Source organism: Lepidochelys kempii, chromosome 4 (assembly GCF_965140265.1).
Source record: "Lepidochelys kempii isolate rLepKem1 chromosome 4, rLepKem1.hap2, whole genome shotgun sequence".
NCBI lineage: Eukaryota > Metazoa > Chordata > Testudines > Cheloniidae > Lepidochelys > Lepidochelys kempii.
In genome coordinates this window covers 29,346,354-29,373,890 of record NC_133259.1, presented here as the reverse complement: position 1 = coordinate 29,373,890, position 27,537 = coordinate 29,346,354, and the positions used below count along the sequence as shown (strand labels likewise).

The following is a 27,537-nucleotide window of genomic DNA, read 5'->3' as shown; positions in this document are numbered from 1 at the left end:
CCCCAGCCACCACACACCCGCACACACACACACAAACAGAGGGAGAGAGAGAGACTCCCTGCCTGCCTCCCTCCCTCCCTTGCACACAGCGACTGGAGACGGGCGGAGAGCAACGCGCAGCGAGAGGAGACCACCGAGCACACAGCCAGGCGCTCTCACGCACACACATACTCACCCAGTGCCTGCTCTTTCCTCCCCCCCTTCCTCCTCCTCCTCCTCCTTTTCTCTCTGCAACAAGGGGGGGACGCCACTTACAGGTATTTGTTTAGTGGATCGGCGTTTTTATTTTTTCCCCACCCACCCCCCTTCACAGTTTGTTTACAAGTATCAAAGTTGTAATTGAGGAGCTGCCAAGACACATCTGGATATTTCTTCTTCTTTGTGGTAGGGAGTGATGTGCAACTAATTAAAGGCAGACAGGCTGGTAGCGTCTGCAATTTCCAGCCCCCCAAATAAAGAGACTGGTAAGTGATTGTTTGGTTCCCTTGCTCTCTCTTTTTGCTTTTCCCTTCTGGGTTTTTTTATTTTTATTTTTATTATTATTATTATTATTATTGGGTTTCTCTCGGTGGGTTTTGGGGAGAGGGAATTGGTTTTGTTCCTGTCCTCTAGGATCGTAAAAGTAGATTAATGCGAGACTTGGGCAATAAAAGGCGCCGCTGTATTAATTTATTAATTAATCTGCACCGGCCCCTCCTCCTGAATGTTAAATATGACCTTTGATCTCTATGTCTCTGGCAGACCAGACATGCAATATTGAACATGTACAGGCACATTGGCTTAAGCAGGAACCAAATCATGCAGTCTGGAGAGCTATTTTTATGATTATTTTAAAATGTGGACTATAGTTAAGAAAAAATCAGTAGCTGCGTCTTAGGTACCCTTTTCATGCTCCAGAGATGCATCGATTAAACAATAATGACCTGGCTGGTGGGCACCATCATTTTCTCCTTTCTAGTGGCAATAAACCTTGAACGGGGATGGGGTGGGGGATCGGAGAGGTAGCAAGAAAAGAAAGATTTTATGCAGAAAAGCCACTTTAATACTATGAAAATAAAGCATAAATGCATGTATTATTTAATATCTCGAATTAAAGGCTAAAATATTAACAAATTCCCCTCACCAGTTGTGTGGATTTCCTACACATGGTTGGCAAAACTAGTTTTATTGAGTAGTTGTTATTATGGACATGCGGTTACAGTCTCATTTATTGAAACTAGAGGTTTTGGCTATGTGCAGATTCTTAGCCTTCTCTTCCAAGTCTATGTTTAGCCTGGAGCTTTCGGGGGCACCCTTTTTTATTGCCATCAGACTCCTGAAGGGAGCAATAGTCTCAGTTTTTCCTGATGTGAAAATAGAGGTGATTCATGTGTGATTAGGGTCTTTCTGGGATTGAAAGATGCCTGCTAGTTCCTAATCCAGCCAAGGGTGAGGTTCTTTATCTAGATTGATTCGACCATGATCTGGATTTGTTTACCTAAACCCTGGTTTTTAGAATATAACATCAGTAGCTGATGAAGTTTTTGCACTTGGTAAGTTGGGCTATAAAAAGTTCAGTAATTATGATCCTAATTACTATAATTGATAACCATTTGAACTATACATATTTTAGCCTGAAACAGTAGTGGGCCACATTTGGTGTCCCTCAAGGTTTCTGATCAATATATATATAAAAATCTAAAAAAACGTTAGAAATAAGTCTAAAATAAGTATCCAGGAGAAGAATCTGGAAAATATAGACTGATAATAGAATTATGTTTTTAGTTATGTTTTTCATTGCACTATTTCTGTCTTTAGAAAGTAGCTTTTTCTCTATTATAAACTAAAATATCCCGCTCCACATCATAAGACTGGCCTATGAGAAATAAAAGGCACAAAAATCCTTATTCCTGCATTAAACTTTTTAAAAATTAAATAATAATCATAATAATAAGTCTGTCAATCCCACTAATGGTTAATTCAGCAGGTAACCATATACCTGATGGAGTCTTTTTTATAAACCAATGTATGTTTCTGTAATGCCTGCAGGAGGTGCTTTTTTTTTTTTTTTTTTAAACAGTCTTGTACAGCCCCCATGGCTTGGAGATGGAAAAGAGCCTCCAGGGGAACTGGGGATGTTCAGCCCAGCTGCAGGCTCTGAGGTCAAAAACTGTAAAATTACCTGGCTTAAATATTTTTCTCTCCTCTCCTTTTTCATTTTTTAAAAACAAGCCAAACACCACCCTTTCTACCCCACAAGCAGCACCACCACCAAATGGCTTGTACAATTGAGATCTGTCCTTGGTACATTGAATTAAGACCCTAACAGAACCAGCTGTGCTGGGATTCAAACTAATGACCCTCAGACACAGAAGGACACTGTGGCAGCTGGTAGTTCTTCCCCCCTCCCCATTTTTTCCTGCCTCTTTAGTTCAGCTTGTATGTGGGCAGGCTCTTAGTATTGTGTTTGCTTACAATTTATTCTCTAATACATTGTGGACTTTCTCAGTACTTCATAGCCTAATTTCCTGTTCATTTGCTTCTTCAGACCATCGCTGCTTTCTGCTTTACTTCACATTTGCATGCCCTGGCAACACTTGTTCACACATTTCATAATGTTCAGATGCCCTCTGGTTATAGGTATTAGAGCCCTTCCACCCATCGTTTGCCTGTCTTTAGCACTCCAACTGGCCCCTTTCCCTTGGCATTTGTCAGCAGTTCCTCCCCAGGCCTGCCCAGCTATTAATCCATTTACTCAGGGGGAGGTGAGGCAGGATAGACCGGGAGAGTGGCGGTGGGCTGGTGGCTTTATTGGTTCTGGTGCAAACGCTCTGCGGAGTGTGTCTGTGTGAACTGTTGTCATGTGCCTTGACATCTTTTTGGAAATGACTTTCTTTATTTTAGTTGTCACAGTTCCCGGGAGAATGCAAGCGAAGAGGCTGCCTGACAATTTGCCGTCTGCAGAAATGTACCCCAAAGAGGATTAACACCCGCCCCCCATCCATCCATCCATCCAGCACCCGACCCCATCCAGACGACGGCTCCTGTGGCCCTCCGCCCTGCCCTACCCTGCCCCTCACTGGTGTCCCCCCCCTCCACCCTTTCTCCCCCTGCCACCCCAGCATCCCATTGCCACCATGAACACCAACGTGTGCGTGGAGAGCGGCCCCAACCCCGAGGCCCCGGGGCTGCCCAAGGATAACCACCTGCCCGAGGGGGCCCTGAACAGCCTTGTGGATTACAACTCGGAGATGGAGCGCTACCGCTCCTTCGCCACCTTCTACAAGACCAACGGGGGCGCCTTCCCGCAGGCGGCCAAGATCGCCCGCATCACCACCCCCATCTTCCCCAGCGCCGCCGCCGCCGCCGCCGCCCGCATCGGCATGTCCCCCTGGAACTGCGACAGCGCCACGGCCGCCGCCGCCACCGCCATGCTCTGGGGCAGCGGCGGCGGCGGCGGCGGCGGCGGCAACACGGTCACGGGCGGCGCGGGGGGTGCAAGGAAATCCTCCCCCTCCTCCGCCGCCGCCGCCGCCGCCGCCTCGCTGCACGCCGGCCGGAGCAGCCTGCACCATCGGAACGAGTCCCCCCGGCTGGGCAAGCCCGGCTGCGCGCCCGCCGAGCCGCCCGCGTTGCAAATGGCAAACAATAATTTCCTCTCCACCTTATCCCCCGAGCACTGCAGACCTTTGGCGGGGGAATGCATGAACAAGCTCAAATGCGGCGCTGCTGAAGCGGAGATAATGAATCTCCCCGAGCGCGTGGGGACTTTTTCCGCTATCCCGGCTTTAGGGGGCATCTCATTACCTCCAGGGGTCATCGTCATGACAGCCCTTCACTCCCCCGCAGCAGCCTCGGCAGCCGTCACAGACAGCGCGTTTCAAATTGCCAATCTGGCAGACTGCCCGCAGAGCCATTCCTCCTCCTCCTCGTCCTCCTCCTCCCTGGGAGCCGCCGGAGGAGGGGGGGCGGGAGGCGGGGGAGGAGGCGGGGGAGGAGGGGCAGGCAACCCTGCCAAGAAGAAGAGGAAAAGGTGTGGGGTCTGCGTGCCCTGCAAGCGGCTCATCAACTGTGGCGTCTGCAGCAGCTGCAGGAACCGCAAAACGGGACACCAGATCTGCAAATTTAGGAAATGTGAAGAGCTAAAGAAAAAACCTGGCACTTCGCTAGAGGTCAGAGGAGATGATTTCTTTTTCCCCAGCCTCCCTCCGTCCCTGCTCAACCCCCTCCCCCCACCCCTTCAGTGCTTCTTGTCTAGCTTCAAGATGCAGCATCCCTTTTCTGAAGCCTCATTCAGGTTGTAAGGGTTCCTGCACATGTGACACTGGCTTCCCTCACTGACACCTGGTATGAACCCACCCTGAAAGTAGAGGGTGGGGGATGCTCTGAAATAAGAGTGTGAAGGAAGTGGGGGGAGGCTGCTTTTGACATTCTTAGTTTGGTCCCTGGAAAAATCACTATAGTTTCATATAGTAACTAACCTCACAGATGATGAATTAAAATCTTCTTTAAGAGGTTCCTTTAACACCTCTGCACAAGCTGGGCACATCCACATTGATGTGAACAATCTCTGTGTGTTTGTCTGTTATTTTAAAGAGTTCTGTCTGGTGACATGGAACAGATTTTTACTTATATGAAACCAATGGTGGAGGGGCAACACTTTTAAACCTGAAAGCAAATGGGGTGTTTATTTATTTTTTCTAACTTAATTGTTGCTATTATGAGATCTCTGTGCTTTATCTACTGGGTTTTCTATCTGACTGGTAATTATCTGTGATTTTTGGTGGAGAGGAGGGGGAAGAGAGAACAGGGAAAGAATGCAGCTGAACACCTGACTTCTTAGTGGTCAGCAGTTCAGAACAAAGTAATAGCTAGTTATTTTCAGGGTGACTGATGGCAATTTGATTCAAGAAAGACAATTAGTCACAGAGTTAAATAGTTTGGTGAAATGTGCTACAAATCCTTTTTGGCAATGCATTTTACAACATAATCCTTTTATGGTGTGTTAAAATGTGATGTAAAAATAAGCACAGGTCTGACTGAAATTATGTCTGATGGAACTGTATATACATTTATTTTTACAATGTGTCCTCAGAACTGACAATGTATTGAATATCACAAAGCTGTAAAGACAGGTTTTCAAGTTTGCTAGACATACAAAAGACAGACAGATATGATGTTGTGGAAATTTCAGTTCATGTATTGAGTACAAGAGACAATGATAAAAATACAAAAATATATGTAAAATGGCTATTAGGTGATATTTTTAGACAAAGGAAAACAAGACAGAGGAAAGACTAGTAATCATATGTAATCCCTTGTCATTATTAAAATTATAGCGTTGCTGGTTAGATGCACATATCAGACATGTCTGAAGGTGTCGGGGGGGAATGGTAGATTTAGTACAGAGGAGTACTGTGTATATTGGGTGACAGATTAAGATTTGCAGTCACAGAAAATAGCAACAAAGTGAGAAACTGCAACTTTCCAGTTTGCATGTGTTTTGTGGTTATTTTCTAAATCATTGGTTGCAGGAGTTTTCTCCAACAAGGGGTGGGATCTTGGTTTAAAGAAAAACAACCCTTCAGTTTCTTTGACACCAAATAAATGGATACAGCCTTACGGATATTAATATTGCCATTGAACTGAAGGAAATTTTGTTTTTTTATATTAAAATTTTGCCATCATGATTTATTGTACTATATTGAGTCCCATCAAAAGATCATGTTCATTCCTCCTTGCAAGAGTGAACTATCCTTGTTGAAAGTTTGGTTACTAGCCCTTTTTTATTACATTTTCTTCAGCTGCTTTTTTGTAAGTAATCCAGAATCACAGAAATACAGCAAATTATATGGATTTTTTCTGGTGCTAGACATCAGCTGTTAACTTTTGATTTCACTTACTGTTTTTGGTCAACAATATACTTCTGTTATATTTGTAGAAAGTTTTCAAAGAATGTTTATAATCACCCACTCTGCAATAAACAGATAACGCTGAATTTGAATATCGATCCACAATTTAAAGAGAGATTACTTTTTTTCAGTGGCACTTTGTTCATTCAGCGATGTTGAACTTTGTTATACTACTTAGGCAAAAAGTTCTTTTTCATTAGGCTTGTAAACCAAGATGCCTCTGTGATTTATTATTTATGATAAATGATAGATCCCGATGGATTATTGATTTGTTCAGAAAGTGAGATATTTCTAGAGGAGACTAGTTTATATGTTATCAGACCTTTGTATGAATTTGTGTGCATTTCTAAACACATTTCATGAATTTCCTTGCTCCTGACAAAGGTGTTCTACAGCCTTCAAAACTGTTCAGGCATGTTATGGAATGCTACCCATTAAAATTGTTTAACTGCTGTGGCTAGTAAAAAAACCATGGTTTTATTAGCCACTTGTGTACTTTCATAACCACCTGCCTTCACTGCTTTTCTCCTTTTTTGTTCTCTCTTGTTGTCACACACACCTCTGCTCCTATATTATGACTGGAAGGAAGCAGATTTCTCTCTCCAGCTGTAGAGATATCACTAGATGTTCATTCTCCGTAGGTCATATCCAGTCACAAAGCATGTCACGGCGTGTGGCTAATACCCTTACAGGCATGTTATTTGTCAGTAGGAAAGGAAAAGTTCCCAAATTGGATAACTCTCTATTTTTCGTCATTTTTCTTCTTTCTTCTTCTTCTTTTTTTAATTAAATAATAAAGAATGACAGCATGACTGCCTCAAGCACATGTGCAGCAACACTGTTCTGGTTGTAAGGCAACCAGCTGGAAGCATGTCAGAGAGTGACAGGGCCTACATGACTGAACTGAAACAGCAGTAGTGGTTGCAGGTGGGTGAGAATAGTCTGCTTGCTGAACTGGCTTCTCAAGCTGGCTTGTCTTGTGGTCTTTGTAAATCAACAGATCTCCTTAGGGGATACACTATGGCCTAGGTAGGCATCTTACTGAGACAATATAATAAGAATCAAGGGTTCAAGTTCCATTATATACATATGGAAATCGTGGTTTTCAGTTACATACAAAATATAAAGGATGTTGTCTCCAAAATATGGAAATGACTAAAGATTGGAAGTAAAACTATGCAAAAAAGTCAGTAAATTGGTTGAAACCACTGAAACCACTTTCTTTTTTCCCCTTAAATCTGTTCTTGTCCTGGTGCAATGAAGGCATATGATATAACTCTCAAGGTTAGTACACTGATTTTAAAACGGATTCTCATTAATGCTTTCAGATTACCTGACCCTTACATTTTTAATTAAATGCTTCCCTTCCAGCCTTTTTTTCAAACTGATTTTATTTTTCCATATTTTTCTTATATTACCTTAAAAGCATTCCTGTGCTCTAGTATTTTTAACAGAATTTTATTATTACTAAGTGATTTTATGTATAGTATTAATAAATGTATGAAAATAAGATTGATGCCATGTATCGCTCTGCATACTTGTGTATGTATGCACTGTGTTCATTTACATTCACAGTTAAAGCGGCATAACCATTTTTAGTCCAGAGAGATTACTTATTTTCCTCCCATTAGTACACATTTATATAACTCTTACTGTAAATTATAAAGACTAAGAGCCAAATTTTACTTTGCGCCTTTCTCACTCTTTGAGGTCAATAGGCCTGATTATGATTTCACTAATCTCAGCTTTATGCTGGTGTAACTCCATTGTTGATTTCAGTTGCACCACTGCTGATTTCAACCAGTGGAATATCAAAATCAAGCACAGAGTCACTCAACTGAGTAAGAGTGGGATTTGAGCCCAACATTAAGTACCTTTCCTACTTGGGCATAGTGTTACAATATTCAGTGTAACATACTTTATTTGTAAAAGATACATGTTAATTAATTGAGTTACTATTGAAAAAAATAAGCATACTTATGTTCCATTCAAAATAAGTTTTTAATATTAAAATTTAAATATTAAGGGCCTAATCCTGTTCCCTTTGAACTCAGTGGGGGTTTTGAGATTGAGTTAACTGGGAAAAGGATTGGGTCCACTGATTTCAATGGAAGCAGCATTTGACCCTGAAAATGTAGCAGCATATGGCATTGCCACTAGGGAAAAAGGGGACCAGTGAGCAACCTCAGCACTTTTGCTCCTTGTTTTGGTAGCAAATGTGAATATTTTTAAGGTAACACTATGGAGCTCGGTGGGTAGGGGTCAATTAGTGGCGCCTCAGAGGAGGCATTTTTACTCATGTCTTTCTAGCTTTAAGTTACATATTGTGATGGGAATCAATAGTGTAAAGGAAAACTGGAAAATTGAGAGGGAACAGGCAGCTAATGTGAATGTCAGGATGACTAACTGGAAAGTCAGAAGGAAGCACAAACTACTGTCTGTGTTTAGTGATCAGCTCACTGTGTTCGCTGTTGTGTACTGGATTAAATATTAATTATTACTATTAGTTACTATTTGTGTTAGCATAGTGCCTAGCAGCCCTAGTCATGGACCAGGACTCCACTGTGCTAGGCTCTGTACAAACACAGAACAAAAAGACAGTTGCTGCCCCAAAGAGCTTACAATCTAAGTAATTGCATCAGTCTCTTATGGGCTCATTTCAAGAATTTGGTTGTCAGCCATAAAGCCCTCACCAGTCTGGGAGTTTGCAGTTTCTTCCTTGTTGTGCAGTTGCATTCTGCCACAATGCTCTTGTTTTTCCACCTCCATGACTGAACTCTTAGGAGAAGTGGTAGAACATTCTTAGGGAAGGGTTCTTGCCTCTGGAATTCACTTCTTCTTGCAGTGTACTAGAATCGGAATCTGGTGATTTTATTTGATTGTTTCTTTGTTTTTTAGAAACAGGGCAAGATGCATTTGTTTCTCTGTGTTTTCTTGTTTTCTGCTGCTGCTTCTTAAATTGAGCATGTAGCCAAAGAGGTATTTATCTTGTCAGTGGGTGGAGGAGACAGAGGCAGTTTTGCTGAAACTTTGCAATAGCTTTTTTAATTAATTTTTGTAGCATTCACCCGGATATTACAATGATGGGTGTGATAGACATGAATTAAATAATTAGTTCCTTTTGGCCAGCTGAGGTCCCATTGAAGCAGTGTGCATCACAATGACGCCTGCTGCTGCTCCAAGGTATAGTCTGGAAGAGCTGCAGGCATCTTCACTCACTTTGGCTGACACATGGCTTAATCTTGCAGCTGCTCAGAAATCTCATTGAAGCCATTTGCAGTTCTACATATGGGATGGGGTTCTGCAAGGTGTGAAGTGTCTTCATCTTTCAGTTAAGTCATGGGAGTCCAGTGAACTGAGGATCTTGGAGAAAGCATTCAGCACCTTTCCAGATCAGACAATTTACTGTCCCTTTACTGATCAACAATTCTAAGGGATTCTTGATCTTTAAAACTGCAGAGGAATTGGTACCTTCTTAAACAGAGATGGTATTTAATCTTTTTATTAAATTTCATATTTTCTTACTGTCTTTATGTAATTTTTAGAAATACAAACCAAACAAAAACCACACAAAATATCAGTGTACAATTCAACCTATTAATATAATAAAATCCCCAAATTTTTAGTTCACCTTTGATGGGAGACATTCACAGACTACTGTTGATGAAATGCACTAGAATTTTGTGTTGTGTGAGACAGGAAGGATATAGTTGAATACTTTTTAAAATGAAATGGACCACCACTAACGAAATCTAGCACCACCAAAATTGGGTACTAAATTGAACCTAATTTTAGGGAATCAGACAGACAGACAGACCTGGTTAAACTTTTTTTTTCCCCCAAAAAACTCTACTTTTTACTCAAAAATCTTTTGTATTAACTAGTCTAGTATTGTTCATCAGTAAAATGTCTGAATGATCAGAGATTAACAAGTCATGACAATTTTTTAATTTTCAGTGCATGGAATATTTCTTTGCATACCTTTTAAAAATATTGTAGATTAATCAACTGATGAGTCAGGATTATGGATCAGATTCAGCCCCAAATTACAGTCTTGGAAACCCCATTTATTTTAATAAGGTTGCACATTGTTTAAGTCAAGATTTAATTTGGTTCAGCGATCTTACATAAATACAATGGGTGACATTTTGGCCCAATTGAAGTCAATGGGAGTTTTGCCATTGACTTCAGTGGGGCCAGGATTTAATCTAGTATTGTGACTGATTCATCACTTCATTTTTCCAGTTTTACACTGGTGTAACTCCCCTGAAATCAATGCATATTGATTTGGTGGGGTTGAACTGATTGGTTCACAATTTATATGGTAAATAAGACCAAATATTTGTTTGGCAGAAATAAGCGTAGTAAGTAAAATTTTGAAAAGCGCGTAAGTGTCTTAGGAACCTAAACCCCATTTTCTAAAGTGACCTAGGCACTTAAAGAAGTCAATTGGAGTATGCTCCTAAGTCACTTAGGTGCTTTTGAAAATTTGATCTAGTGATGTATTTGTCCAATGCTTGGATCATACAAATAACTAAATTGTGTAGGCTGTGACCTGCTTGCCAAGCAGTTTCATTTAAGTCAATAGGACTCCTTGTCTGAGTATGTCACCATACTGTTTATTCAGTGTAAGAGTTGCAGAGTTAGGGTCTAAATATTTGCATTTATACAAAGCATTAATATTTTATTTTCATCGGCCAGATCCTGAAGTTCCCACTCAGTTTATATTTATTACTTAGTCTTCCAAAACTCTTTCTGAGGTCAGTGGGAGTTTTGCTTTAGTAAGGAATGAGTGAGGACTTCACTGTTGGCACACTATGAATAGCAAGTATGTGGAAATGCTTTTAAAATATATATATTTATATTTTAAAAGTCTGCTTCAGAGACTTTGATAATCCCAGTTGATAAAAGACAGTTACTAATTTCTGTACTACCATTAATGTATTTGTTGTATAGTGACTGTTACGATACTGATAGTGCGGTAAAACTAGGAACAAACCATGTCAAACTATACTAAAAAAAGTATCAATGAAAGGAAAGTTGGTACTCTGAATGCGTAGGTTTTAAAGTTTGCTGAATAAAATATCCCTATGCAGGTAAATCTAGAACTCACAACTTTAAGTCTAATAAAATATTACAGAATCTGTTCAATCACTGGTTTAAATTTTAAATAGTCTTTGTGTAGGACATGTTGTTAAAGGGTTAGGTTAAAATTTTCAAAAGTATCTAAGTGACTTAGGCTCCTAATGCCCAAGTCACTTTTTGAAAATGTTCCTAAGTCTCATAAGTGACTCAATGGGACTTAAGCGCTATTGAAAATGGGGCTCCTAAGTCACTTACATGCTTTTGACATTTTTTCCTATAGGCACAATTATTTTTGAGGAATAGTTTTGTCCTCAAAAAGCATTCTCTGTTGTTGTAATCTATATATTTTGGGGAAAATTAAATTTATCCACTTGTTCTTGTCCACTTAAATCTCTCCTTTGAGTGCTCACACCGAACAATAACGTTTTGAAACATACAGTTTCATTTGACGCTATTCCGCTATTTGGAAACTCAAGCCACAGTGGCTTATTTTTTCTTTTTTTGGGTTCATTTGTATTTTTCACAAGTCATATCTTGTTCCATCACATGCAAACACCTGTCCTAAAATTGCATTATTCTGTAGGGTAATCTAAAGCCTCCCCCTATTCTGTATCAGATGTGTTCTGTTGTTTATTGAGTTATGTTGCACCATACTTCAGATGCGACAGCCATTTAATAATGTTGAAGCCTTAGCTCTGCAGGGGCTAAAAAGATCCCAGCAGGCTTGTTAACTTCTACTCTCAAACATTATGGGAAATATTTTCTCCTACCTGGAACTCCTAGGCTTCCTCTTAATTTATTTTAAAACTATAAAAATCCATAGCCAGGTATGTATTAAGCCTACTGGATTTTTGCAGTTTTCTAAAGTTTCACTGTTACTTAATATTTAACCAGGTGCTCAGATACTACAGTGATGAGTGCAATATTATAAAAACCTACAGTAGCTCAAATCTAGGTCATACTTTGTGCCTTGTTCTTAAAGGGTAACAAACTTGTCAAATACTTGCTTATTTAGCTACGTTAGTGTTTCTTTTTTCTGCTGTTACTGAGTGTTTTTACTGAGATTACTGAATTCTGAATATTTCAGAAACCTTCCTTGTTTATTGTCTCTGGACAATGCATGTTTCAGCTCCATACTGATTTGTAGTGAGTTACAGTTTATTTTATGTAGCATCTTTAATACTCAATATCATAAAACACTTATTAAAAGAGCCATTTGTAAGGTAAGGAGAACGGAGAGGTTTTAGAGGGAGGAAATTATTCAGTGGCTTAAAGAGTGGGGAAGAGAGAGAGAATTCCAGATGGAGGGGGCAACACAATGAACTCAAGACAATTACAGTGAATTTTGTAGGGAGTGGACACAAGGGAGTTCAAAATAGGCTGGAGTCAAAAGAGTGGAGATGAGGACAGATAGGTAGGGTAGAACACAGTTACAGAGAGTTCTCACAATCCACAGTTTGATCTGGATTCAGAGCCATTAGAAGCTCACAAAAGATAGGAATGATACAAGCTTACTTTTTATAGAAAAATTATAGCCTATTGCATTCGGACCATAAAGGAGAGAACTACTGTAGTCTGGACAGGAAGTGACAAAAATTTGAATAAAAATTTCAGCAGAAGCTGCATCAAGGTAAGGATGAATTCTTGCAATGTTTCGTAGCTGATATTAGAAAAATATACACACAATCAAAATATCAGAAAATATTATCAGTACCTAGTATGATGCTTGAGGTCTCTGGTTGTGGGCCAAAGAACAGATCTGATTTAAGGAAAATAAGAGCAAAATTAAAAACATGAGACAAACGGGACTTTTCATCCAGGAGGAGCAATGCTGTAGTTGATGTATTCTGCAGCAGAACATTATGGTGAAGCCAGGGGCTGACAGAGTCAAGATAGGCCAGTGAATTAAGTGAGATGGAGGGTTGATCTGCAAGGTCTTGATGGGGAAAGTGGTAGTCTGACAGCCCAGAGACAGTTCAACCAGGGGAGGACAGTGCTGGAGATGATCATGGTTTAAAGAAGGGCAAAATTATTGATAATACTGAAAGCTGCATTGAGATCAAATAGTGTAAAAAGAAAGAGGAATTTGTGGTTAGGGGCAGAGCGTTTATTGTAAACTGCCCAAAGAGGCACATTCTTAGAGATGGTGAAAAGGTTAAAAACCAGACTGAAAGCAGTCAAAGAGTGTGTGCTGGGAAAGATGCTGAAAGAGCTCAGAGGTTCCTGCTTTCTCCATGACTTTGCTGAGAGAAAGGGAGGGAGTGAATAAGGAAGAGTCAAACGAGACCTTTTCTGGTGTGTGGTGGTGGGGTAGTCTGCAGCTTTCAGAGCCAGAATAAAATCTCCAGTGGAGTCAAGGGTAAATTATGCTAATAAATGCAAATGTGACATCCTTTTTTTGGGGGGGGGGATCTACTGCGGAGGTGATTTTGTTCATAGACCAGTGATGGTTATAACTGGGACAGCAGTGGCTATTAAAAGTGCTGTGGAAGGGGTACCAAGTTGTAGGGTGGAGAGACGAAAAGGTGGTTGAGCTAAAAGTAGTGATGAAGTGATACAACATTTAGGCCACGTCTACACTACCCCTTATGTGGGAAAAACTTCTGTTGCTCAGGGGTGGTGTAATTATGTCACTTTTTAGGTGGTTTAATTATGTTGCTGCACGAGCCATCTTACAGCGGCATGACTGCATCGGTACAGCTGTGCCACTGTAAGCTCGCTAGTGTAGACATGGCCTTAGATTTTCAAAAGACAGATGGTAGCAAACACCACCTCAGTGGAGAAGGTTTGCAGGGAGAAGTGTCAGAATGGAAAAGGGATTTGGATTGACACTGAATTCCCAAGACCCTGGATGATGATTGACAAGAGACAGTCAGTCTTCACACACTCCAGAAGCTGATTTTAAAGGTTGGGAACTGGGCTTCCACATGTCCCCGTGGAGAGTGAACTCCAATTTATTCAACTTCTTTTTCCAGTGGAGATGATCTGGGTACCAGGGTGAGCACGTGGCATGGGAAGCTATATAAGGTCAGAGGAAGACAAGCTGATCAGGAGCTAAGGAGATGATGAAGTTGTTAGTACTGACAAGCTGATAAATGGGAGGAAGGAAGATGATGCTAGCAAACAGAGGACTGATATGATTCATTGAGTGGGCATTGCTTGGCCTGTGTGTTTTAGGTTCCTAGAGGAGAGTATAGGCTCAAGGAGAGCAATTTTGAATTTGTGGAAGGAGTGATCATCCTGATGCAGCATCAGAGAGCTAGAGATGAAAAAGGGGAGCTGGAAGTGGATGATGTTGAAGGTGTGATCTCCTGAGTGGATGACAGTGACAAAACAAAGACAAAATGTATTAGGGAGGGAAAAAGTCAGAGGCAAGAAGATGTTTGGAGAGGTCATTAATATGAATAGTGAACTCACCAGTGATTGAGGGGTGGGGGACTAGATGACAGAAGGGATTGGTAATGACATATGAAACTTGTCCCCTGTAAATCACCAGTTCAGCCCAGCCCAGGATGATGATGCCTATAAACTGTAACATGCCAATGATTGTTTGGTGGCCTATTGTAAAATGAATTGGAAGTCTAAGTCCCGTGAGGGTGGCCACCTCACAAAACCATGCCCAGTTGAGTGTTAACTGTCATTGTAAGGGGACTCAGAAGGGAGGCCAAGGACTGAATGGCCTTGGAAATGATATACAACCTTCTAATCTCTAGAGGTGATCCTTCCAGTTGAGGAATTTGGGTTAAATACTGTCGGGAAGATTGTGCTGCTGTTCTTCTTGCTGGACCTGATCTGTGGATATGTTGAGTTCACCAGGCTTCTGGACTGTCAGTCTGGCACCTTTAACAATCACTACATTGATTAAAAACAATCCCTTTCTCCCGTAAATTGAAGATGTCACAACTAATTAGAGCTGGTTGACATTTTTTGACAGTTTTGCCACAAACAAGGAAGCCGTTTTGTGACCATTTTTTGACTAACTCTGCTACTTACACAGTGTGAGAAATCCTAATGGATTAATTGGTCATGATAGTCCTATTGATTAGATCATTTTAGGTTCAGCAGAGTGGGAAGGAGGAGCAAGGGTTGCTCAAAGGCAGTGTAGTTCCAGGTCGAGAGAAAGGAGATATATATTTAGATTTGGTGATGACAACCATACCTCATCTATGCCTTGAGATAGAGGTTTCTTAGAAAAAAGGTAACCTAGAGGACATTAAAGAGATGTCAAAGCTTGAGTGCTAAGTCGTGTTCCAGAGGATGATGTACCAACGGGGATTTCTTATTAATGGATTGAATGTTAACCAGAATGCCTGTTGGGGGGGCTAAGTAATAGGGACTGATGGATGGTGTTCCTAGGGATTAAATTACTATAGTGACAGACTGTGTGTGTGGAGGGAGAAGGGAGTTTATAGCTGTTAATTCATAGCAGAGTAGAATGAGAAGAAATAGCAAGATATTTTAGAAGGGAACAGGGACAGAGCTGGAAATGGGTGATGAGTGCTTTTGATTTTTAGTATTTTTTGTAATATAACTTCTTGATATTTATATTAAGTTGATGTGAAATAGCCAAATGCAGTCTTTATGATTACATTTTAAACTGTTCTTAATATCAAATGAGCTAAAGTAAATAAATTGGATGCTACCATATTTTAATTTGAACTGTGATCCTGAAGGTACTAATTCATATCTCCTCTAGTCAGGTTAACATTTTTCCTAGCTCTCTTTACTACAGGGCTTCTATATGTCCCTTCTGCTTCCCTGAAAAAAAAGTAAATAGAGTGTCAGAGGCCAGTCAGAACAAACAAGAAACAATCCCTGATCCTGATTGAGGCCTTTGAGCTCTATTTATTAAATAATAAATATATAGTAATAATGTCATCATAAGCAGCTTGGAAGCTGTCTTCAGCAGCTGATCAGCTTTGTCCTCAACTTCAGGTATAGATGAAAATCCATAGGAATTAAAAAAATTTGAATGACATTCCTCTGATGTTGATTTCTTCTGATTCACCTTTGACAGAAAGCTGTTAATTAAGGACAGATCATGGCTGCTCAGTAACATAAAGGGAAGCAAGATCCCCACCACCATTTTGCACAGCCTTTCCAGATCACTGTTCTGGGTGCAGGGCAGTGGGGAAAGCAGGATCTACAAGCCTGCTACTCCCCCTCATGAGCAGATGGGTGGGGAGACGCAGAGACTTGGCTCCAACTCTCAGTTTTTTGGCCAGCAGAGCTGAATTGGCAGAAGGGAGCGAGTGTGCTAGAAAGGGACTGTAGCAAATTATTCCCCAGTCCAGAAGAAGAAGGGCAAAACTGTTCCTTTTCAAAGCTCTTCCTGCTTCCTGGAGTGACACATATACATGCCAGTCTTCAAAGAAGGCTCTGCTTAATGGTGCAATCTAGCCCTTAGGGATTTCAGACCAGATGGTGGAGCACCTATTGATGTTGGGGAGATCTTACTTATGTGAGTAGTCTCCTTGAAAGCCAGTGAGACTACTCATAGTAGTAGGTGCTCACCAACATGATTAGGGACTCCACGACCTGGACCTTAATATTTCACAGCTGATATTTTTCTCACCACGAGTTCTGGTTCCATGCAGTTACTGATCTGTATTTACTAACTGTTTTCCACAGTGATACTATTCACTGATATTTTTAAAATGTTAAAATTCTTTACACATTTCCCAAAATTTAATCTCATGCTTTTAAAAGATGTTTCCAAGTAAATTCAAGTAAAAGAAAATGAATATATGAAACAAATAATGTCAAATACTGAATATAAATAAAGACCACATCCTGTTATCCGTATTCCCATCGAGAAGTACCTTACTCCATGAGTAGATCCATTTATTTCAATTGGGGCTACTTGCTACTGGCTACTACTGACAGTGAGTACAAGTGGAGAAATCTGCCCTGTACAGACAGGTCTTTAGTTCTGTAATTACCACCAGCCAATTCTGATGCCTTGAGTTGTACTTCACTCCTCAAATAGCCCCTTTGAAATCTGTGGGACTGCTCACTGCGTAAGATACTGAAAGTGAGTTAGGGTATTAGAACCTGGTCCTGAATCAATGATTCAGCTTTTGTTTCTATGTAGTATCCAGTGTAGTGGTTTACGTTCTGCTGTACGAACTTGGTGGCAGAGAAAGTCAAATGAGTTTCCTAATCTGGTCTGTTCTAAATCTGGTTTGTGTCAAATACAGCTTGGAAGATATGCAGTGCAAGTGGAAAAATAACTGCCAGTAAAAAGATTCACGTCCTCTCAAAGTAAATAAAATTGACTTTTAACATAAATGTTAAATCTCATCCCTGGTATGAAGGAAGACAGGAATGTGGCTCAGGTATGGTAAGAGATATTTTAACTCAGATAGTTAAAACAAGCTCACATCTGAGTTTCTGACCTGAAGTACTTGTCCCACTTAACTGACAAGTCCAATCATAAGTTGGTTGTTAGAGGACGTCTGTTACAGTATGGTATAATTTATAATAAATAGAAAGACAGGGGGTCTGTGGGTGGAAGGTAGCAGAACCAAGCACATCCTGGCAGAAATGGAGAATGACAGCTCCATGGCATGTTTCCATCTTTGTCCAGGTCCTATGGAAGCTCTTTTATGGGGTTAGGGCTCCGCAGGATTTTGTCTAGAGATGCCAGGGTTGGAGGGGGAGGAGCAGCTCCCTGTGGAACCAACCCCCCTCCCCTCCCCTCCCTCTGTTAGTCAGTGGATATTCATGGCTAAATTGTATTCATGCCTACCTGAGACACAAGAACTTGTCTCTGTGCCAGCACATCTAGCCTGTTCAATGGCAGCAGAGCTCAGCACGATCCATCAGGAGGGGTTGGGAGCAGGGCAGAGAAGTAGCTTGAAAAGTAGCTTGTCCACTGGACTGTAGTTTCTCTTCTGTGCAGATTTCCAGGGCATGGAAGGTTAGGAGTTCACACACTCCTCTATGGTTCTCCAACCTCTCTAGCCTGAGGGAGAATTTCAGAGAAACTCTGTGAGTTGAATCTGGCATTTATTAGGTACCCCAAAGCCACTCCTATATGTATAAGTATATTCGTGTGAGGAACAAACTGGCTGCAGAGAAGGTGCAGATAGGGACTTCACACAACATGTGCACAGCACAGCTTAACTCTATGTCAGCTTCACCTAGCCACTTTGAAGGGGACATTGAGGTGTATAGATTAGGAGGGTGTGAGCCACAAATCCTTGCAGAAAGCATCACAAGGGTTATGGCTTTATATACCTGCCCTGCACCTCACGATGGGCTGGGAAAGGGTTTCTTCTTCCCAATCCTTGCATAGTTTCCTGCACAAAGGTAATTTATTCTGGCTTTGTGTGAGGGAGAGAAGGAATTTCACTCCATGTATTCATCCCTATGTTGTCCGTACTCTTCTTGGATCTGCTCCAAGGAGAGTAGCATGGGGAGGAGGTCTAGTCTGTGGGAGAGTGGGTTTGTTTTGGAGGATATGGACTTACACCCATTCCTGGTGAGTAGCAGCCATCTTTTATTAGCCTTAAAAGAGGAACCTCAGGTAAAATGAAGCCTCCATCAGCTCGCAGCACTGCAGGTAATAGGTCTGACTTAGTGAAATAGGAAAGGGGGACGCCACATGGCTGGACAGAGCTCCCTGGCCTCCTCCAACGTTCTGCTGTTTTCTGGCTGTTTTGTGGATTCTGTAGAGTTTATTAGTCCTTTAACGAACTAATGTTGTGCTGTTCATTTACACAAGAAACCTACTCAGCTAGTTACTCAGGCAATAGTAACTGGCAGTCAGCCCCACATCTTGGGCTGGTATTGGATGCAAAATGCATTACATGCAGGAATTATGAGCATCTGTCCTTGGCCTTGAAGACCAGTTTCTCTTTATCCCTCCAGTCACACATCACACGGCAGCAGACTCTCCAGCTTGTGCTAATGTCTGGTAGTAATTACATACATCTCACTGGGCCAGTTCTCCAGTGGCTCAAGTACAGAACTGCACCAGTGACTTGGGGATTTCCGGGAGGGAATGTCCCTCATGGAGAGACACTCCTTTCCCGAGCTCCCCAGTACACAGGGCACTGTGCAGAATGATCCAGCCTGCTTTTTCTATGCAGGTGGCCCACTGCACCAGTTTGTTTGGGGTCAGGAGAGGACTCAAGGGCCTCCATGTTCCATTTATGATACTTGTGCCTTTGCGGCATATTGAGGGAATAGTCCATGCACTCCTCCAAGTTCAGGGACTCTAACTGTGATAGACCTTTGCACAGGCCATGCCAGGGAGGGAAACAGCTTCTTGTGTGCACCCAAAACTCTGTGCACCCCATAAGGGCCTCTCATGGCCTGGCGTGTTTACTTCAGTGGTACTAGTCATGTCAGTATGTACTATTCAGCATGAATAAGGGGTTCCGAATCTGGCCTGCAAGTGTCTGGGTGTGTGTAAAAGCCAAGATTTTAATTTGCTACTGTGTTTAAAGGGTTTTCCTTTAAAATTTACAAATACTCAGGTCATAACTATGTACCCTTCTCAAGTACATTTTTTTTTATTTCCATATGCTACTACAAAACTGTTTCCCTAATTCTCTATATAAAATAATAATAAAAATATGTAATCTAGCATCTGCAAGGACTTGTATAGCAACACTGTATTAGAGCTACAGCCCCAGCAACAGTGTATACAGAATACATTTTTAAAATGTCTGAATTCTTACACCAAAAAAGTAGCTGAGTTCAAGTTAAAATAGGCTCTGTGGTGAAGAATTTAAAGAGTCTGTAATTTCAGTATATTTTGCTGTTTTGCTGTATTGGAAGCGTGTGTATGTGTGTATTTGTACAAAGGACCTGGTCCCGCTAAAGTTAATGGGCATTTTTGCCCACAGGAACAGATACAGGCCCAATATATATAATTTTTAAAATGTTATTTTTTGGTGTGTGTTTATTTAAAGGGATTTGATTGTGTTTCTCTTATCTTAAGGCCAAAAATGTAATTCTCTAGGCCGTTTATGTGAAACTGACTTTAAAAATGCAATTAAAATATAATATTTCAAATGTTTGAGCTACTTCTTTTACTTATGTAGAAAATACCTTAGTTAAAGCTGACCAAAAGAGAAACAGAATTGAAAGTTTTAAGCTTGAAGGTCATTTCATATCAGGTCTGTTTAGAAATAAATTATCTGGAACACCATGCTTTATAGCATTACCTGTTAGGAGAAGCTGGGGCTGCAGGTTTTTGAGTTCCCTCCTGGGAACAAGGCTTCTGTTTGTCAGTATTTGCACCTGCATGAGCAGTGAAGGCTGCCTTAAACAATGCTGATCAACTCCAATTCTATTCCTTACCTTCCCCTCCCCCTAACTTCCAGGGGGAATCTGTCTTTCCTGTCACTCAGGATAATGATTCCCTGCAAGCATAACCGAGATTCAGAAACTCACTGTAATCTCATCAAGAGTTTGATTCCCCAGCTGGGACTCTTGAATTTATATAACCAGAAGGTAGCTGGTCATTGCACTTAAGCTTATGATTTGGTGTGCTGAGCCACCAAACTGGCTGAAAGATCTCTTTTCTCCTGGATATAGTCTTGTCTGTTTTGAGAGTAAGAATCAAAGCATTTCATCCCATAAATTGGGTTTGAGCTAATTTGATCCATCTATTCAATCCTCATTTTTTGTTTTTTGTTTTTTTTGCGTGGTTTAATGATTTAAAATAGTCACAGCTGATTCCCAGGTCAGTGGCTAGTGCAATAGATATTTAATTATATGATATATGTTTAATTATAATTTCCTATACTGATGCAAAAGACCTTATCTTGTAGTTTTTCAGAAGCTCAGATATTAAACAGCAGCTTTGCCCTTCAGAAATATTATTCTGTGCATTTAAAGGTCTGATTGACCTTTTAATCAGACACTTCATCTTTACTTCCAGTTGATACGACAATGTCTGACAGAGTAACTCAACTTGATGCTGCAAGAAAGTAAATAAAGGCCAGCTCAACCCCAGATATATAAAAAAGTATTCATAGTAGAATATTTAAATATCGCTTTCAAAGATAATATGTAAGTGTAATACTTATACGTGATTAACCATTCTTCTGAGGTTGATGAGACATATGGTTGCTTGCTATTATTCTAAACTCAAGCTTCTTTTATAGTCAACATCTTTATAAATTATAAATTATATTATCAGCAGCCATCTTACAACCTACACAGAACTCTGTGGATGGTGTAGCAAGCATATCGGCTCTCTTCGGTATACCTTTGAAGGAAGCTTTGCTTTGTCATTACAGGTACATGTCCTGTATGTACATGTGTGACAGAATAGAATAGGAATTGTTAAAGGGGACATAATCAATACCTATTTTGGCACATACTAACAAAGAACACTCATATATTCAGAGCATATTTATACAACAACCAAACTCATTTTTGGGAGCTAATTTTCAGATGATTTATTAAACTTCAACATTCATAGATAGAAGTAGGATATTGAATAGTTTAGAATTCTGATTACACAGCAGAAATTCTTTCTTCTCTGATATTTCTGTGGGAATGAATGATAAAGATAAAACAAGAGGAATTCTGCTTCCTTTTCATTCCCTTGCTATATTTATTAAATTGATTAATTTTAAGTATTTCTGCAAGAGGACCTGCATACTGTTTGAGCCTGGTTATTACAACTGATTACTTTTATGGTATAAAATGTTTGCCATGGTAATTATCAGTTTTATAGAACTCTGAAAAGATGTTTTAACTGATATACTTGATTAGCGATGCCTCTAAGCATCTAGCACTGCGTCCATAAAAATTTCTGGGTTTCTGATTTATTAGCTGTATTTTGGAATGGAAACATTTAAAAGACCTCCATAAAAATATAGCTTAACTGCTTCTTTTCAGTGGCATTCTTTAATTAAAGCTCCAACATAATCTACAAGAACTATTTCCACACAAACATATTTATCTCAATTTCCTTAAGACCCTATATTAGGTTTTTTAGTTAAACTTCTTCAGATATGATATTTGCTTATGTGGATATTTCTTAATGAACCAAATACAGCAGGATGGGATAACTGATGTGAATTGGCATGTAGTGATTTAAGGGTCTGATCTCGCTCTCACTGTAGTCAGTGTAAAGTCATTAGCTATAGTAGGAGCAGAAATAGACCCCGTGGTCTAATATTTTGGGATGCTGAGCACCATCAACCCACACTGAATGTAGAGGGAATTGAGGGCACTCAGTACCTTGCAAGATCATGGTTTAAGTCCTTCCCTGTATGTTCAAACATGGGTGCCAAAAGCGGGGTATCCAAAGGCTGATTAGGGCACTTAAAAGAGAGTGGTGCACTTTTCAGAAGTACTGAGTGTTGCCTGCAGTGGGAGTTGTGGGTGCTCAACACCTCAGGAAAATAAGCCATTTTTATTTAAGGCCCAGATCCAGGAAAGCATTTATTCATGTGTTCAACGTTAAGCAAGTCGCTATTCTTGTCGAAGTCAGTTGGACCATTCACATGCTTAAAGGTCAAGCTCTAGCGCTTTGCTGGATCAGAGCCTAAGTGCCAAAATGTAGAATGAGATAAGCCAACTCTAGGTTTGAAAATGTTGCCCTATTCTCCCAAGACATTAACCCAGGTGTATCAGTTCACAGTGCACATTGTGATCATTAGATCAATGTCTTCATTATTCTTACATTAAAAAAATGTCTTGCCAAAGTATGTGTCTGCAAACCCACTCAACTATAAACATACACCCAATAAGTCAGTGGATAGTCAGAAACATTTTCAAAATGGTATGGTTATTCCATTTTCCTGCGTATACATCCTAGATTTTTATAATTATGTTTTCATTTCCATGACTTTATTGTTTAATTAAAGAGGAAATAGATAGTACATAGTGTCTGTATGTAGGTATAAAATCCTGAAATGGCACATTTTTAGAAGCAGGAGGTTTCTATTAATTGTTGAGTTTTGTGAGGCATCATGTTATATCTAGATACTAAAAAATATGGCTGAAATATAAAGGAAAAACAAGAAGAGGAAATCTTATTTTATAATGCCACAGAAAGAAAGCTTAACTTGTTTTCTTGCTTTTTTTTATAGAGAACACCTGTTCCCAGCGCTGAAGCATTCCGATGGTTCTTTTAAGCAGTAGTATATCTTATTTTCAAGGCAGTCCGAAGTGAATGGCAAGCTAAAGTCTTGTTTTAAGAAACTGCTTAGTCCACCATTGAAGAATATACTCAGATACTATTTTCATTTATGTATAGGGGTTTCCTCAAAAACAAAATGTAAACAATCTGGGAGCCTGGGAATTGGCCAGTTTATTCACATTCAGTACACTGAATCTTTATTTGATGTAACTTAGCTATACTAGTGAAGTTGTTGTCTATTTTTAAAGTGGCTGTAAAAAAAAAAAAGAGTTTGGGTAAACCCCTGCTATAAAATCATGTATCTTTGAAAAGTAACATATCTATACTTCATTTTCAAATATATGTGTTTCAGTACTGTAAACTGTACAGATAGCAGCTTGTATTTTGTGTGTTTAGACACAAGGAGACAATCATGTCTGAGCATCTATGGAGATTAACGGTTTGTACACAACAGTGTGGTTCTGCAAGTTAAATCTGGAGCAATAAATTCTAGCTTTAAATATTATTTTGCTGGTTGTTTAGCAGCAGCACTGTTTTACCATGCATCCTTCCATAGAGACTTGATGTTAAGTTTTACAAGATTAAAAGATTAGGATGCCCCTAGGAATTACCTTCAGCTGTATTGTTGCAAGAGGGGAAGACATCAAATCTAAAATTAATCTTTTTGAGGACTATATTAAAGTAGTGGTTGTGCACTTGCATTGGTTCCAAAAGAGCTTTACAGAAGGGTATCCCTCCAAAGTAACACACCATAGCTGACTTGCTTCTGACTGTGCTGTAAGGTGAAATGCACAGCATAGATGGACATGCGGAATCAGCCATTTATATTTAGCATGTTCTAGCACACAAAATGAAAAGAGTACCATATCTCAGAAAAGTCTATGACTCAATGTATTTACCTTCCCACTAAGAGTTGCTCTGTAGGTTTTTTCAATAGATGGAATAAAAATTTTATAAAATATATGGAAAATATTTTCGCTCCATGTGCAACATTTAGAGATTAGACTAGCTCATAAATTTAGACAGGCTTGGATCTCTCCTGCAGTTGTGCAGGCCAAGAGAGCCTGCGTATTTTTAAAGTATATAAGAAAACCCCACATTTTTGTCAACCAGTGACTATTTGTCCCCACACATGTTTCTTTGTCCACTGATTTTGGGCTTGCTGAATCATTGGTCCTGTGGGCCCATAGTGGAATGCTTCACCATTCTTTCTCCTGTACTAGCTATGTATACAGAACATTTACTCCTCATAAAGGCAGAGCATGGAGTTATATAATTCAGAGGTAATACAAGGATGTGGAGGATACTGAGTTTACGTACACTTCATACAGATGACCTCTTCACCTATTTATAGCTTGGCTTTGTTTTTGCTCATGTGAAAAGGCCACCCCACGAAAGTAAGAGAATGCTGTTATGCCACGTACTATATATGTTTAGTATTTTTTACAAGATAGGCTGATAAATGCTAGTAGCGTCACAGAAAAGCATGGAAATAACAGGCTAATGATGCAGAGAGTGTGCCAGTAGCATACTATTTCAGCACTTTCTCCATTATCTGCTAATTGTTTCATACTGTTGGCACATGGCCACACTCACTTGCTTGACAAATATTGGAGGGTTAGGTGAGCAGCAGAGTGTGTCATCAGCTATCTGTGGAGGATCAGAGTTCTGGGAAAGCGTGAGGATTGATGAACCACGGCAATGGTCAAGCAACCTAAGAGCAGCGGATGGGAGGAGACGCATCCTAGAACTGGCTGTGTAGCAGCAAGGGTCAGTAGCATGTAGAAGAGCTGGGACACAGTAGAAGAGCATCAGAGGACTGGTGTGTTGAGCTGGAGGAGACTGCATTCTAAACATTAGGGCTGACACACATGTCCCAGGTTCTGTGTAGCATGACATCTTACATGTAATTTCAGAAAATAAATGCCATCTTTAACGTGCTCCCAACATATGCCCCCTCTTATATTTTATAAAAGATCATTAATTAAATAATCATCAAATAAGCTTTACATTCATTTACTTGGCAGCTTTGTATCTGATTTTATTTAATTTAAGACTTTCTGGTTAGGGCCTCGGTTATTTACTGCTGGACCAATGAGAGCTACGTAAGGTCTTCTTTACCAAATTGTTAATTGATTTAAAAACTGACTGAAGCCTTATTTGCTCATCTGGCTGGTGAGTTTGCGTTGCTTTCTGGAAAATTGTGATTGCTCTGACAGAAGTAGAGACAAAATTCAGTTCAGGCTACATTAGGTGTACAAAGATATTCATTGCAATGTACTTACTGTCTAATACCCTAATGTTGCATGTCTTGATGTGGTTTCTTTTTTTGTTTTGTTGTTTTGTTTTCAAGAACTGATGGATCTGTATATTGTAATTGTGATGTTTTACATGTCAATTCAAAATTGTTAAGAAAAGCAAACAAACCTGTTAATTATTAGAAATGAACAAGGATTGATTTTCTTTGATTCCCACATATTTTTTTTTATTTTTTTATTTTGGACATTGTTTCTTTATATCATCAAGTTTTTTCCATTTTGGTAAAACAATATTTATATGATGTTGTGCATAGACAGCATTTTGGTTTTTTATGTTTGAAGAAGGAAATCCCTTTTCTGGCCTCTCTCTTTCTCTCTCCTGTACACGGTATACACATATTTATAAATCAGATTGTTGTCATGTTCTGATTACTGAATTTATGCTTTTCACGAGATCCTAAAATACTTTACAATATGAAATTTTTTATCCCTTTTCGTGTTCTTCATTTTCACAGTGCAAAAACCGCATAAAATAACTTTGAAGTCTTCTAGGTGTGAGCACTAAGCATGCCTAATAGAAAAAATTCTCTCTCTCATACCCCAGATAAACCTATTAAATAATAAGGCTGTGAGGGAGGCACACATACCCATTATGTGACTTAATAATAGACACTCCCTAAGAGAAAGGAAGTATTCCCTTTTGTCCAGAACCCCTGGTATGTAACTCATACAATTAATGCTAAATAATATAAGGTCTCTAAACTAGCTATATCTGTAATCAAATAATGAAGAAAGAAAGTAGTGAAGTGAACATACCATTCAGGGTCGAATATATTCAGCAAAAAGCTGTAGTGGGTCTTTGATCATGGTTAGATGCATAGTGATATCAAACAGTTGGTTCTCATGTAGCAGCTAAATGTTTCAGATTTTTGTTTTTATTAAATTTGGCAGTTTCACACAGAGATCTACTCTATTCTTAGTGAATAAAAGACAGCTCCTATGTTAGAAAGTATTCCATTTTCACAACTGCAGGGAACTAGGAGATTTTTCAGAAACATGGGCCACAAAAAATGTACTCCTTTCACAGTGTTCTCCTATTTCTGAACTGTGCAGTTATCTATTAAATTTTCTAAAAGATATTTGTGTAAGGTGTATGTATGCTTGTGCAATTATGAAAAAAGCAGTTTTGGAAAACAGTGTATTTATTAAAAAAAAAAGTCACTTAAGGGGCATGTACAAAACTGTATAAAAACATTCAGTTTGCCCAGTAAAGTTGTTTTTGTGATATTTCTGTGTTGTTGAATAAAGGACTTTAGTATTCAAAAATCTCTCTCTTTTTCCATAGACAGATTTTTGTTTGTGGGATCTTAAACACTGAAAACATTATCCTTAGAAAACTAATCTTCAAAATAATCAAGAAGATGCAAATGCTGTAGCTGAATGAACGCCACAAAGCTTCAGTACAATATCGGCATAAAGTTTTTGTTCTCAATTGGCAGTTGATGGAAAAGTTGCATACATGGAGATGACATGGTACAATTCATTTTTTATGACAGCAAAAAATACATTTTTTAATTTGAAAGATTGGAAATGTTATATTAGACTTTTGAGAATATGAAAAAAAATACTGAAATAGAAGCAAAATGGATCAAGGAAAAATAACTCATTACTGAAACATGTTTGTATGATGGAGGAAAGTAATGAGGTTGATACTTGACAGAATTATCTACATAGGAGAAAGTATGCACCAGTGAAATTTCATCCATAGTCATTAAATCCATCAGTAATCCCTGAGATTAAAATATACCATTTTGTTGCTGGAATATTTTGGACTATGGTTTCTTAGAGTGGCAATAGCACTTTACCCTCATTTTACTACTTCTCAGTACAAAGTTCTGCTCTTCAGTTGCCTCATAAACTACAAGAAGTAGAAGAAACAGTTTCCTGCACATTGTAAATCCTTATTGTGGTTACAGACATTGGAACAACTTCAAACATTTTAAAATGTTCTTGACTGCAGAATTCAATGACAACATATAACCAGGTTTTTATGAAGTTTGGAATCGTATTGTTTTGATAATATATTCTGATAAACATTATGCCTAGGCTACGGCATCAAAAACTGATTGTTAAAGGTGCAGAAAGAAGAATTGGATAATTTGGTCTCTGGGATTCTCTGAATACCCAG

General features: G+C 39.6%; 1 protein-coding gene across 1 annotated transcript; it reads left to right on the top strand.

The window, feature by feature from the left end:
• Positions 1-26,654, top strand: CXXC4 (CXXC finger protein 4). Its single transcript, XM_073340823.1, has 4 exons — positions 1-257; positions 389-464; positions 2,884-4,151; positions 23,042-26,654. Exons 3-4 carry the CDS (start codon positions 3,117-3,119, stop codon positions 23,084-23,086), a joined length of 1,080 nt encoding a protein of 359 aa, XP_073196924.1. The 5' UTR covers positions 1-257; positions 389-464; positions 2,884-3,116; the 3' UTR covers positions 23,087-26,654.
• Positions 26,655-27,537: the final 883 nt, after the last annotated feature.